Below are 14372 nucleotides of genomic sequence, written 5' to 3'. Positions count from 1 at the left end.
AACCACCAGTTTGGGGGAAATCTGCTCTCCCTTTTCGCAGCCCGCCCTGACCTTGGCCTTCTCCGGGTGGGCTGCCCTAGGCACCCTGGGGCACAGGGGGGTTTATTGAAACAGAGTCCCCTGGACAGCCCAGAGGGCATGGGGAACCCGAGGGTCCGTCTGGCCCCACAGCCAGCCCCAAACACTCCCACCCCGCTGTCCCCCCTCACTCCTCCATCCGTCCAGCCATCCACCCCCACCCCCCGAAGGCTGGGGTCTCCCCTGGCTCCGCGCTGGGGTCCTGGGGGGGGGGGGGGAAGGTTCCATGGCAGTTGGTAACCCAGAGAGGCTGGTGTCTGGGTAAGGGCCCCCCCAGCCCCCTGTCCCTTCGTCTTCGTCCCACCCCAGACACCCCCGATCTGTCTGTCTACCCAGCTCTGGCCCTTCCTGCTCTGGGCCGAGATTTCCGCCTGACTCTCATTCCCCCCCCGACCCAGGGGCTCCCCGGAGCCCAGCGCTGCCCCCCGCTCTCCCCCCCCAGCAATGCTGCCTCTCCAGGTCCCCAGCACCATCCTGGCTCTGCTCAGCCTCCTGCTAGTGGCAGTGGCCCTGAGCTCCGACCACTGGCTGGAGGCGAGAAGGGATGACGACTTCGTCCACTCGGGGCTCTGGAAGATCTGTGTGAATTCGGTGTGCGTCGTGCCTTCGAGACTACCCGGTGAGGGCAGCCGGCACCGCCCGGCAACCCACCGCTGCCCCCAGCCAGCTCCAGGGGGAAGGGGGGCAAGGAACCTGGGTTCTGGCTCTGGGAGGGGAGTGGGGTCTAGTGGTTAGAGCGGGGAGGCGGCTGGGAGCCAGGACTCCTGGGTTCTGGTTCTGGGAGGGGAGTGGGGTCTAGTGCTTAGAGCGGGGGGTGGGGGGTTGGGAGCCAGGACTCCTGGGAGGGGAGTGGGGTCTAGTGGTTAGAGCAGGGGGGGTGTAGGACTCCTGGGTTCTATTTTAGTTTGCTGCAGCGTTATTCTCCATTTCCCCCCTGGTCTCTCTGGTTCCTCAGATTACATCGAGGCCACCAAGACGTTCTTGACACTGGGCCTGCTCGCGGGGCTGCTCTCGGCCTTCTCCCTCTTTGCCTTGCTCAGCGGCTCTGACTTTGACGCCGTGTCCCCCCTCGTGGTCTCTACCATGGGCAGCTTCAGCGCAGGTACCCCCCCCCGGGGCCTCCTCCCCCCTGCTGCTGCCAGCCCCCGGGTCCCATGGCTCGTGGATACCATGTGCCCCCCTCCAGCCCCCCCGAGACCGTGCTCTGGGCTCTGGCAGCGCCCCCTGGTGGTGGGACGGGGCAGGGGCCCTGGGACTGTGCCCGGCGGTGCTAAGGGGCGTCCGTGCTGTTCCCTTTGGCCCTAGGTTTCTGCGTCCTGATTGCGCTGACCGTGTTCACCAGCGAGTTTGCTCAAGTCATAAAGGCCACCTGGCCCCACATCTCCTTTGGCTGGTCCTGGGGCCTCGGCTGGGCCTCCATCCCCCTCTTCCTGCTGACCGGTGAGCGTGCCAGAGGGGACATTCGAAATGCGGCCACCTCTGGGGTGTGGCTGGTTACACACAGGGACGGCTCGCCCGGCGCTGAGATGCAGCCACCTCTGGGCAGGGCAGCTGGGGAACAGCCGCACACAACGCCGCACAGGGATGGCTCGCCCGGCGCTGAGATGCAGCCACCTCTGGGGCAGGGCAGCTGGAGAATAGCTGCACATAACGCCGCACAGGGACAGCTCGTCCGGTGCTGATGCAGCCACCTCTGGGGCGGGGCAGCTGGGTTCTCGTGGATGTTGATCCCGTCAGTCCCATTGCTGCCCTAAGCTCATTTTTCTCCTTTTTCCCTCAGGTGGGGTAACGTTGTTGGCCCAGGAATCCAACTCGAGCTGAGCACGGGCCTGCGCTGCCCCCTGGGGACGGTGCCGGGAGCCGCCGGGGCCAGGTGGAGCCTGCAGTGTTGTGGGGACGATTCCCCCAACACCCCAGAGCAGGGGTGTGTGTCCCTGCTGCCCCCTGCTGGAGGGGCTGAGCCCTGCGCTTGCTCTGTGTGTGTGTGTGTGTGTGTGTGTGTGTGTGTGTGTGTGTGTGTGTGTGTCTGCTGCCCCCTGCTGGAGGGGCTGAGCCCTGCACTCTGTGTGTGTGTGTGTCTGTCTGTCTCCCTGCTGCCCCTTGCTGGAGGGGACGAGCCCTGCTCTGTGTGTGTCTCTCAACCAGGCAGCGCCTCCTCCCCAACCTCCACTGCTCCGGCTGTGACACCCCCCACATCCCAGCCCCATCCTTTGGGGTCCTGCAACCGTTCTTTGTACAAACATTAAAGAATCCATCCCCAAAGCAGCATGTCAGGTGATTTATTCCAGTCTTTCTTATGTTTGAAAGGGAGCCAGGACTCCTGGGTTCTATCCCCAGCTCTGGGAGGCGAGTGGGGTCTAGCGGTTAGAGCAGGGGGGCTGGGAGCCAGGACTCCTGGGTTCTCTCTCTGGCTCTGGGAGAGGAGTTGGATCTAGCGGTTAGATCTAACAGGTTCCCCCAAGTTTCACCTGACTTTAAAACGACTTGCTTACAAACTCAGACATAAAAATACTAAAGTGTCACAGCTACACGATTACTGAACAATTGCTACTTTCTCATTTTTACCATATCATTATAAAATAAATCAATTGGAATATAAATATTGTACTTGTATTTCAGTGGACAGTCTACAGAGCCGTTTAAACGAGTCATTGTCTGTATGAAATTGTAGACTTTACTGACGTCGCTAGTGCTGTTTATGTCACCTGTTGTAAAACTAGGCAAATATCTGGATGAACTGATGTACCCCCTGGAAGACCTGGGCGTAACCCCAGGGCCGGCCACCAGGGGCGCCATGGTCAAGGGGGCACTGTGCGTACTGATGGTGCCTGAAACTGCTCCTGGCTGGTAGGGGAGGGCCTCATGTGGGGGGGCACCCAGATTTCTCCCTGATTCCTCCTAGTGGAGGAACATGGGGGGAGGAGCCGTGCTCCCCCCCCAACATTCCTCAGCACTCCCCTAGGGGTGCTGTGGGGGGGTGTGAGCAAGAAGCAATGCTACCTCTCTGCAGCCAGGTCAGTTTCCCCACATGGGCCCTGGATGAGGGGTGCAGGGGTTAGGGGCTAAGGGGGGTGGGAATTCTGGGTAACCCAGGGGCAATGGGGGGGGCACCACACCCATGGGGCCCTGGGATGCTGTGACGAACTGGGCCTGTTCTCACTGTGGTCTGTGAATGCTGACAGGGGAGTGTGGCTGGGATAGTCTGCATTGGGGGATGGGATCTGCCCGAGGGCGCATACCTCAGTGTGTAACATGAGAACCCAGGAAGGGGTTGAAGGCCAGGTGACTCCTTAGCCCGGGAAACTGGACAAAGGCTGTGGGAGGGGTGGCTGAAGGCAGAGTGCTGGAAGCGAGCTGGAGAGATGGCTGGGAGGCAGAGATGGCTCTGACCCCCCCAAAGGGGGGTGGGCTGGGATGCCCTGGGACCCCAAGCTGGACTTAACTGAGGGGGTCCTGCTGTCTGTGCCTGCAAGACCTGTCTTGGACTGTATTCCTGTCATCCAAATAAACCTGCTTTACTGGCTGGCTGAGAGTCATGGTGAATCGCAGGAAGCCGGGGGTGCAGGGCCCTGAGTTCCCCAATACTCCGTGACAACTGGTGGCAGCGGTGGGATCTACTGCACCCCGTGGACGGCGCTTCCTGCACTAAGTGACTGGGGAGCAGTAAAACGAAGGGGGATTGACGGGGACCAGGCGTGCTGAAGAGTGAGAGAGAGACGGTTATTACCCCTGGGAGTGTGTGACCAGCGAGAAGGACTTTTGCAGTAACAGGGTCCCCCGGGGGGATTGCAGCGAGTGGTCCCAGGGGCGGAGGAGTCTGCAGCTCGACCCTGGCAGAGAGGTGGTAACCTCGAGAAGGGCTGGCACACTAGGGCGCCCCCTGGGAACTGTGGGGAGCTGTGAGCACACAGGCCGGTGAGTGGCCAGCAGGAAGATGTATGCCAAGCGGCTTAAGAGCGATCTGGTGGATCTGTGCAAGCAGAGGGGGCTGTGCATTGGGAGGCTCACCAAAGCACAGCTCATTGCCCGGCTGGAGGCGGAAGATCGCGCGAATGAACTGATCCCTGTGTCTCAGGGAAGCAGCCTGGCAAATGCAGCGCAGGCACCAGTGTCTGTCCCAGCTGGGAGTGGTCAGCGGGCTGCTGAGGGCTTCTCGAGACCCCTCCTTCCTATGCCTAGGGGAAGGGTGGGGAGGAGCCCAGCAAATACCGAAGGCGCCGGGACCCCCCCCGGTCAGCAGGGGACCCTCCCGGCGAAGCTCGCCGGCCAGCAGAGGATCCTCCTGGCGACGTTCGGCATCCGTGGAGCGGAATTGGCTGGAATGGGAGAAAGAGCTAAAACTGAGAGAGCTGGAGGATCGTGAACAACAGAGACAGCATGAAGAGAGACAGCATCAGCGTGAAGAGAGACAGCGTCAGCATGAACGGGAGGAGAATGAGAGACAGAGACAGGAGAATGAGAGACAGCGTCAGCATGACCTGGAACTGGCGAGATTGAAGGGCAGCGAACCCCCGGCTGCGGTGAGTGAGGGGGGACCCAGGACTGCACGGAGCTTTGATAAGTGCATCCTGGCCCCACGCAAGGAGGGGGAGGACATGGATGACTTCCTGGAGGCCTTTGAGACGGCCTGCGAGCTGCACCAGGTTGATCCCGTGGACAGACTCCGGGTCCTTACCCCCTTACTGGACCCCAAAGCCGTGGCATTGTACCGCCAACTGGGAGAGGCAGAGAAAGGGGACTACGAACTATTCAAAAAGGCCCTGCTACGTGAGTTTGGGCTGACTCCTGAGATGTACCGGGAAAGGTTCCGGAGTCAAGATAAAACCCCTGAGATCTCATATCTGCAACTAGCCGTCCGCATGGAAAGATACGCCAGCAAGTGGGCTGGTGGGGCCCAGACGAAGGAGGACCTGATTAAACTACTGGTACTGGAGCAACTGTATGAGCGGTGCCCATCCGACCTGAGGCTGTGGTTGGTGGACAGAAAGCCAGAGAACCCGCGACACGCAGGGCAGCTGGCTGATGAGTTTGTAAAGAGCCGGTCAGGGGGTAGCAGGGAGGAGCCCCAAAGGAACAGGCCCGCCGCGATGCAGAGAGAGAGTCACCCTGGGACCTCCCAAAGGGGGAATATGGGGAATCCCCTCCCACGGGGAATGCCCAGCGTCAGGGACAACCGACCGGCTCGAGGGGACCCACGGGACATGAGCTGCTATTACTGCGGCCGAAGAGGCCACGTTCGGGCCCAGTGCCCCAAGCTCAAGGACAGACTGAGCAGACCGAACCCGCACCGGGTTAACTTGGTAGAGGCCCAGACGGACGAGGGGCAGGCTTCTCACGCAAGAGGGGCTGGCAGCTTATCAACGGCTCAAGAGAGAGAAGGGCCCCAGGCCAGCTTCTCTGGGGGGTCAGATGCTCCGGACTCAAAGTTTGCCGTCTACAGGGTTGGCGCAGGGCTGTCCCTGCGGAGCGAGTGCCTTGTTCCCCTGGAGGTGGATGGGAAGAAAGTTTATGGATACTGGGACACGGGCGCAGAGGTGACACTGGCCTGGCCCGAGGTGGTGCCCAACACCTTCCTGACCCTGACCGGGGTGGGCAGGACCCCATTCAAGGTTCCCGTAGCGAGGGTACACCTGAAATGGGGGGCCAAGGAGGGCCCCAAGGACGTGGGAGTGCACCACCATTTGCCCACTGAGGTGTTGATGGGGGGGGACCTAGAGGACTGGCCAAGCAGCCCCCAGACCGCCTTAGTTGTGACCCGCAGTCAGAGCCGGCGAGGGGCACTGCGCCCTGGCCTTGGGGGGGGTGCCTTGCCTGAGGCGCAGGACCCTAACCTGGTGGGGAGGGAACGCCCAGGGACACGGCTCAGGGAGGCTGCAGCTTCGGACCCAGCGGGCGAGAAAGAGCAGGTGGCCATCCCTGTCCCAGCTGCTGAGTTCCAGGCCGAGTTACAGAGAGATCCCTCCTTGCGGAAGATAAGGGACCTGGCCGACCTCAATGCGGTACAGACCATGGGACGAGGTGGCCGGAAAAGGTTCCTGTGGGAGAAGGGGTTCCTGTACTGAGAATGGGCTCCCCCAGGGAAAATGGAGTCAGGGGGGATCAGGAGGCAGCTGGTGGTACCCCAGAAGTATCACCGCCAGCTGCTGTGCCGGGCCCATGACATTCCCCTCTCAGGGCACCAGGGAACCTGGCGTACCCAGCAGAGGCTGCTACGGAGCTTTTACTGGCCTGGGGTCTTCGTTACTGTCCGACAGTACTGCGGATCCTGTGACCCCTGTCAGAGGGGGAGGAAGGCCTGGGACAAGGGGAAAACACCTTGCCCAGCATAGGGGAGCCTTTCCGGAGGGTGGCCAAGGTTAAAAGGACGGCTCTAAACCAAAAGAGCCCAAAGCACAGACCTCCAGACTGGAGCGCTGGGAGAAGACCACAGCCCAGTTGGAGCCCCAGAGGTATGGGGGTGGGAAAAGGGCACAGGCCGCATAAACCTTCCCACATGCGAACTGCGAGTGCCATCAAGCACCCCCGACCTAAGGGGGGGCGTGAAACTGGAGGGGCCTGGTGTAATTCTCACCAAGGAATGGGAGGGATGCGGGGGCATCCATGGGAACGGGGGTAGGTTCGAACTTCCCCGGGTCACTGGCTAAAGTGACCCTGCTCAGTTCGGTCTCGAAGGGGGGAGATGTGACGAACTGGGCCTGTTCTCACTGTGGTCTGTGAATGCTGACAGGGGAGTGTGGCTGGGATAGTCTGCATTGGGGGATGGGAGTCTGCCCGAGGGCGCATACCTCAGTGTGTAACATGAGAACCCAGGAAGGGGTTGAAGGCCAGGTGACTCCTTAGCCCGGGAAACTGGACAAAGGCTGTGGGAGGGGTGGCTGAAGGCAGAGTGCTGGAAGCGAGCTGGAGAGATGGCTGGGAGGCAGAGATGGCTCTGACCCCCCCAAAGGGGGGTGGGCTGGGATGCCCTGGGACCCCAAGCTGGACTTAACTGAGGGGGTCCTGCTGTCTGTGCCTGCAAGACCTGTCTTGGACTGTATTCCTGTCATCCAAATAAACCTTCTGCTTTACTGGCTGGCTGAGAGTCATGGTGAATCGCAGGAAGCCGGGGGTGCAGGGCCCTGAGTTCCCCAATACTCCGTGACAGATGCTAACACAGAAGTTTGCCCAGAATGCCCAAAGACCGGCCCTGCGTACCCCTGGCTGAGAACCACTGGATTACCGGGCTACAAACTGCACTGTTGTAAGGTCTCTAAGCCCTGGGGCGGGTGCGGGGGAAACGAAGCGTCTGGTGTTGTCTGGGAAGTGGAGGGTTTTCCCCTCATTCCTTGGATAGTTTTTATCCCACTGTTCCTTTAGAGCACTCTTTAATTCAGTCTCCTGGATCGTGAACAGCCTGTGTCGGGGGAAGCTGGGTTTATCCCTACAGCTGTCCTGTTCTCCTCATTGCTCCGTTTGAGTGATTACCCCACGAACAAGCATTCGCTGCCTGTGAGACTGTTCACACGTCTGCCTGTGCTCTCCCCGACTGTCCCATTGAACACAGAACACATTAAACCCACCAGCAAACCCCACAGGTTAGAGTGATTAAAAACAGCCTGGCTCTGTTCCCCCCAGACCATACCTCCGCCAGGATCCCCGGTGTATTTTGAGGCTGCGTTTGTGGCTGCGTTGAACTGTTTTAAGATCTGTTTATGTCAAGAAAGTTTATTGCTGTCCCTGCCCCACGTGATGAAATCAGGATCTGAGATAATGAAACTAAAAACATGACTTGGAGCAGTTATGCATTACTCAGCAAACACCCTTCACTTAACGCCATATAGATGTAAGCAGAGTCAGGATGAACTCTACCCTGACATCTGGTGGTGAATTGTGGCAAGTGTGGAAAAGAACTCCAGGGGCTGATCTTGTTTGCATAGGCACACCCACTCGCCTGGCATGAAACAACAGCAACTCAAAGTGGTTACTTTGACTGGTGTGGGATCCCCAGTTTCTCTGTTATTGGGGCAGGAAGAATAAAGTGTTATTACCCTGATTATGTGAATCAAGGACAATGAAACTGTTTTATGACAGAGGGACTCGCCATCAACTAAGTAGCACTCGCTAGACAAGGGACATGGGTTCCAAAACCCAGTGAATAGAGAGAAGGTGGGGATAGATATTTGTATCTGGTAGTGTGGGTGTTATTAGAGAGCCTGACATACCAATTGTACTTTCTTTTCTCTCTACTGTAGACTATCAGAACTAATTTTAATTCTATTAGAAGTCTAGTTACAGGCTGCTGAGCTGAGTTCACTTTGGGCTAATGGTGCACCAGCACTGGGGCTCCCTTGTTACGAGCTGAAATTACTAAGAGCTGAAATTACTGAGTGCTTGGGGGGGGGGCTGAAGATAGGTTGCTGAGCAGCTGGTGGGACAACTGGAGTGACTTGCAGGATAGCTGGCAGAGTGGAGCAGTTTGTGGAATGGCTGGAGCGGCTCATGGGGTGGTAGGTGAAGCGGAGTGGAGTGGCTGGTGGAGTGGCTCACAGTGAAGGCTGCAGCCGAACCCCATGAAGCGGCAGGGCAGTCCGCCTCGGACCATGTAAGGTGCCCCTTATATCTGTCCCTCCTCCCCACCCCCCGGACTGGGAGGTAAAACTCTGCAGATAAACTTTTGAACTCTGGGGCTGCACTGACCAGGGACAGAGACTTTTGGGTTGTTGGACTTTTGGGACTTTAGGTGATTTTTTTGGGGGGGGGGGTTGCTGAACTTAAGACGCAGAGGGGAAAAGGACACTGCCAACCTTACTTGGAGGGGGGGTCTTTTGCTCATGGTTTGTGTTATGAATCCTGTTTGTGGTGTTTCCCCAACATAATGCCGCATTGTTTCCCTCCTTTATTAAAAGGACTTTGCTACACTCAGACTCCATGCTTGCGACAGGGGAAGTATTGCCTCTTAGAGGCGCCCGGGGGGTGGTATGTAATTGTCCCAGGTCACTGGGTGGAGACTTGAGTCGGTTTTGCATTGCGTTATTGAAACGGAACCCCTAGATACTGAACCCGGCCCTTGTGGCTGCTAATTCTGACGGGCAGAAGGGTTACATAGAAACCCAGCCCTGCCCCTCAATTCACTATTCATCATGGCATTCACAAGGACGCTGCATGACAATCAAGGTCACATCCCTGCCAAGCATTGAACCCCCCCCCTCCCAAATAATTAGCCCCTTCCCACCCACAAGCACATCTGTATGGGCATTATTCCCCCTCTTCCATTGGGCTGGGCAAGTCTAGGATGTGGGAGCACAAAGCATCCCTGACTTCTACTGCCTGGGTGTAACCAGCTCCCGCAGGGTAGCTGGCACTTCCTGGTACCAGTCCAGCGGCCCCTCGCTGGCATAGGTCATCCGGGGGGAAATGGCTCCGCTCTGGTTTCACAGAGGTTGTGGAGAGCCCAGCAAGCCACAGTGACACAGACAGCACCAGGAGCCAGATGAATCTGGAAGCATCGCCAACGGGCTTTCAATCCGCCAGAAGCACATTCAGCAACCATTCCGCCCCGGCTGAGAGTGGAACTGAGCCTCCCTCTGCCAAGGCCTCTGCAGCCAGAGTTCGGTTTCAGAAGCCCAGGCAATAGGGGGTACATGGGTCCCCCAGAATATCAGTGGAGACAGTAACTCCATTTACATCGATGTCACTTGCTGGGAATTGTGTCTGGAGCCCATAGAACTAGCTTTAGCATTTACTTTATTCAGCAGTAATGCAAGGAACCCCAAGGCCTGTCTCCAAGACGCTGGCTGCAGCGGTTAGCTTAAGGCTTGGGGCTTTGAGTTGGTGGGTCCTGGTGTGTGGGGAGCTTGCCCAGAAGAGGGGGTTCAACCAACCCTCCCTCCACAAACATCCTCTATCTACCTATCAATCCATGGAGGTGTGTGTGTTGGGGGGGAGGTCTCAGCCAGGTCTGAGTGTCCCCTGCCCCCCAGGTCCTCACAGAGCGAGGGGGAAAGGAAAGAGAAGGGGGGAGGGTGGAAGAGAAAATGAAAATCGAGAGGGACCCTGACCCCTCACTACGATAGGCAGAACTACACCCATCTGCCAGGGATGGTGAACAATCCCTGTATTGTTCGGTGGTGAATGATGACCCTATTCTCAGATCCTCCTGTCTGGTGACGCCTTCCTCCTCAGAGACACTCCCCTCATCCCCCCACAGCCCCTGGGTTATCTCCCCAGCTCTGGGAGGGGAGTGGGGTCTAGTGGTTACAGGGGAGGGGTGGGAGGAGTCAGGACTCCTGGGTTCTCTCTGTGGTTCTGGGATGGGAGTGGGGGTCTAGTGGTTACGGTGGAGCGGGATGGGGTCAGGACTCCTGGGTTCTCTCTGTGGTTCTGGGATGGGAGTGGGGGTCTAGTGGTTACGGGGGAGTGGGGTGGAGTCAGGACTCCTGGGTTCTCTCTGTGGTTCTGGGATGGGAGTGGGGTCGAGTGGGTTAGAGTGGGGGGCATTGGGTTGTCCTATCCCCAGGTGGGTGGGAGTCTCCAGGGGAGCCGAGAGGGGTGGGACCAGGGGGAGAGCGGATCAGGGGCCGTGGAGTGGATTGCACTGACGAGGAAGTGGCCGACGGATAGATGTGGGAGGCAGCGATTATAGGACTTTGCCCCCTTCCCGCCCCAGCCCCTCCCATGGAAGCATCCGGCCAGGGGAGGAGATCGGACGGAATCAGTGCAGGGGGGGAGATCGGACGGACTCAACCCTTTGACGGAGGCGGTGACACAGAGAGCAGGTGAGGGGGGATCAAGAGGGTTCATTAAAACATGGTCCCCTGAATGTAGGCCCCACACAATGAGACTGAGGGTCTGTCCGTCCCCACCCCCAATACCCAGCAAGCCAGCCCCAAACACACCCCAATACCCATCCATCCATCCGTCCCCAAACACCCCCATCTGTCCATCCAGTCCCAAGCCCCCTAATATCCCTCCCTGCAGCCCCAAACACGCCCGATATCCATCCGTCCCCGCCCGCCGCTCCCCCCAGCCTAGCACACAACTCTCTGTCTCTCTCTCAGTGGCCCTGCCTGGCACTGGCACCTGTGGCTGGCTGCAATTCTTGCCGTGCTATTCGGGCCGGCGGCTGGGTCGCGGGGCTCTGGGTCTAGAAAGGGCTGCTAGCGGGCGGCTGGGGGGCGAGGACCGAGCCGGACGCGCCTGAGAGAGAGAATGCTCCGTGCCACCCCAGAGCCCTGGGGCAGCCCCACAATGTCCCATCGCCAGCCGTGGGCATCCCTGCTGCTTCAGAGGAAGGAGGAAAAAAACCCCTCCCAGAACACGTTGGTGGAGGGATCCCTTCCTGACCCCTGCCAGCAGCCAGCTGAGACCCTGAAGCATGAGCATTCGGAACGTAAGACATCAGCCAGAAGTGAGCCTCAGAGCAGCTGAGCCCTGCCCCCAGCCATCACAAACACCCCCACCGTACAGTCCTGCTCAATTTATCCAGCTCTCTCTTAAACCTAATCATGTTGTTTGCCCCCCACCTCTCCTATGGGGAGGCTGCTCCCAGATCTCAGATGTACCGGAGAGACAGTATCAGGGGGTGGGGGGAAGCCAGGAAAGGAAACAGGGAATTGATGGACAAGCTGTAGGAGGGGAAAACGGCTCCCGAACGCAGCCCGGCTGCGAAGGACCTAAAGGAAATGAACCGAGAGAACGGCTGATTGAACATCTGCTGAAGGAACGTGGTTCCCAGGCGCCCAATGGACAAGCGGGGTTCTCAGGGAAGAAACCCCGTGTGGGGATAAACCCGGGGTGTGTCTACGCTGGAAATGTTACAGCGGGAAGCGGCGTGATTGTCCCTTCCTACGACGCCGGCTGCGTTGTGCCGTCACCGTTAGCAATCCAGCTCTCCGAGAGGCACGAGCCAGGGCGACTGAAAAGCCCTGTGTCTCCACCGGGCCTTGGGTGGGCTTAGCCGGGCGCCCCCGGAGGGGCGTGTCTCACAGCCCTGGGCGATGGAGTTAAGCCGGCCTGGCTTTGCAGCGCTGAGCCGGGCCGGGGGCAGGCCGATGGCTCTCCGCTGCGCCCGGCTGAGCGGTTCCTGGGGTCTCCCTGACAAGGATGCACTGGGCGATGTGAGCGTGGACGAGAGGGGCGGAGAAGGTGGGAGAGGCGCCCGTGTGGGTTACACGTAACCGGCACTTTGCTCATAGTCGTCGTTTAGGCACCGGCCACAATTTTGGATTTTCTGCAGCTCCCAGGTTCCCGATCGTCTTGGTTCGTCTCTGCCTCGCGGAGCAGAGATCTGGCTGCTGCCGTGTCTGTCTCCCCACGCCCCCGTCTCTCCGTGGGACTCAGGCAGCCCCAGCCCGCGGCAGATCATTTGGGGCCACTATTTCCCCTCTCGCTCTTCCTCACCTGCCCAGGTGCTCCCCAGATCCTGGCTACTGAGACCCTGAGATTCCCCCCGCGATGCCATTTCTCCGCATTCTCAGCACCGTCCTGGTTCTGCTCAGCTGCTGCTGATCGCCCTGGGCTCTGACTACTGGGTGGCGGACAACAGCGGCGTCAATATGGGGCTGTGGAAGACCTGCGTCCATTCACTGTGTGCACAATATTCTTCAGTACCAGGTAAGGGCAGGGGGCTCTGCCAGGGAACCCACCGCTGCCACCAACTGCTCCACTGGGACTTTCTCCAGTTCTGGGAGGGGAGTGGGGTCTAGTGGTTAGAGCGGGGGGATCTGGGAGCCAGGACTCCTGGGTTCTTTCTCCAGTTCTGGGAGGGGAGTGGGGTCTAGTGGTTAGAGCGGGGGGAGCTGGGAGCCAGGACTCCTGGGTTCTATTTTAGTTTGCTGCGGGGTTATTCTCCATTTAGCCCCCTGGTCTCTCTTGCCTTTTCAGATTACTTTGACACCACCAGGGCTTTCCTGTTCCTGGCCATGATCGCCGGGTTTCTCTCCTTCTTCACTCTCATCGCTTCGTTCTTCCGCTCCCACCTCGGCCCCGTGTCTCTGACCCTGGTCTCTGCCGTGGGCAGCTTCAGCGCAGGTACCGCCCCCTCGGGGCCTCCTCCCCCCGGCTAATCCCAGCCCCCCAAACCGTGCACCCCCCCAGCCAGCCCTGGGGAGCCCCCCCATCCAGGGCCCCTGCCCTGGACTCTGGCAGCGCCCTCTGGTGGTGGGACGGGGCAGGGGCTGGGACTGAACGTGGGCTGCACTGAGAGGTGTCCGTGCTGTTCCCTTTTCCTAGGGCTTTGTGCCATGATCGCGCTGGCCGTGTTCACAGGGGAAGTAGCTAAGGCCATGAATGTCCCGTCGGGCCAAGTCTCCTTCGGCTGGTCCTTCGGCCTCGGCTGGGCCTCCTTCCCCCTCTTCCTCATCACTGGTGAGTGCAACATCGGGGAGGAAGTACCCAGGGATCCCTTGCTTGGTGCTCAGATGCAGCCACCTCTGGGGTGGGATCCAGGGCGTGTTTATATGGGGACCCCTTGCCTGGTGCTGAGATGCAGTTCCTCTGAGGTGGGACACAGGGGTTGGTTATAAGGGGACCCCTTGCCTGGTGCTCAGATGCGGCTGTCTCTGGCATAGGCACCGACTTCCCCTTTGCCCGGTGGGTGCTTGACCCCCCCCCCGCCCCGCTCCTGCCCCGCCTCTTCTTGCCCCGCCCCCATTCCACCCCCTTCTCCCAAGTTCCCACCCCAGCCCCGCCTCTTCTCCGCCTCCTCCCCTGAGTGGCACCGCGTCCCCGCTCCTCCCCCTCCCTCCCGGAAAGTCCAAAGCGCCACCAAACAGCTGTTAGGCGGCCGGGGGAGGGGGGCGGGAAGTGCTGGGAGGGAGGGGGAGGAGCGGGATGCGGCACGTTCGGGGGAGGAGGGGATGGGGGGAGCTTGGCTGCCGGTGGGTTTTCCCCGTGGATGCTTCAGCCCTGGAGCACCCCGGAGTCAGCACCTATGGGCGATACCAGCGGGTGCTGCTCCCACTGGTGTCCTGAGCCCATGTCTCTCCCCTCGCCCCAGGTGCAGTGATGATGTTCACCCAGAAACCCCCCTCGAGCTGAGCCTGGGGCCGCGCTGCCCGGGGGGGCCAGATGCAGCCTGCCGTGTCAGGGGGCCAATTCCCTCAACAGCCCCGACAGGGGGCAGAGAAAGGGGGTGTGTGTAGCGCTGGCCTCGCTCTACCCTGGGAGCCCCCCAACCTCCAGCTCCCCCCCGCACATTCCAGCCCCGTCCTTTGGCGTCCAGCCAACATTCTGACATTAAATGGGTCCGTCCCCAAAGCATCACGTCTGGGGATTTACTCCAGCCTTTCTTGGGTTTGAAAGGGAGCCCAGACGCC

The 14372-nt window shown here is 59.8% G+C and overlaps 1 protein-coding gene and 1 pseudogene across 1 annotated transcript; both read left to right on the top strand.

Annotated features, from left to right (window-relative positions):
• Positions 1-522: 522 nt before the first annotated feature.
• LOC135976897 (lens fiber membrane intrinsic protein-like) lies at positions 523-1899 on the top strand. The gene is made up of 4 exons (XM_065574650.1): positions 523-697; positions 1034-1180; positions 1384-1518; positions 1859-1899. Exons 1-4 carry the CDS (start codon positions 523-525, stop codon positions 1897-1899), a joined length of 498 nt encoding a protein of 165 aa, XP_065430722.1.
• Positions 1900-11796: 9897 nt separating this feature from the next.
• Positions 11797-14308, top strand: LOC135976771 (protein NKG7-like; annotated as a pseudogene).
• The last annotated feature ends 64 nt before the right edge of the window (positions 14309-14372 follow it).

This window comes from Chrysemys picta, chromosome 20 (assembly GCF_011386835.1).
Source record: "Chrysemys picta bellii isolate R12L10 chromosome 20, ASM1138683v2, whole genome shotgun sequence".
Taxonomy (NCBI): domain Eukaryota; kingdom Metazoa; phylum Chordata; order Testudines; family Emydidae; genus Chrysemys; species Chrysemys picta.
This window is presented reverse-complemented; position numbering and strand designations above follow the sequence as displayed.

What these genes read in the sequence shown, in the direction of transcription:
- LOC135976897 (XM_065574650.1), top strand. Translation starts at nt 523, where the DNA reads ATGCTGCCTCTCCAGGTCCCCAGCACCATCCTGGCTCTGCTCAGCCTC. An exon ending in CATGGGCAGCTTCAGCGCAG is followed by an intron (nt 1,181 to 1,383) that starts GTACCCCCCCCC and finishes CTTTGGCCCTAG; the next exon opens with GTTTCTGCGTCCTGATTGCG. An exon ending in CCCCCTCTTCCTGCTGACCG is followed by an intron (nt 1,519 to 1,858) that starts GTGAGCGTGCCA and finishes TTTTTCCCTCAG; the next exon opens with GTGGGGTAACGTTGTTGGCC.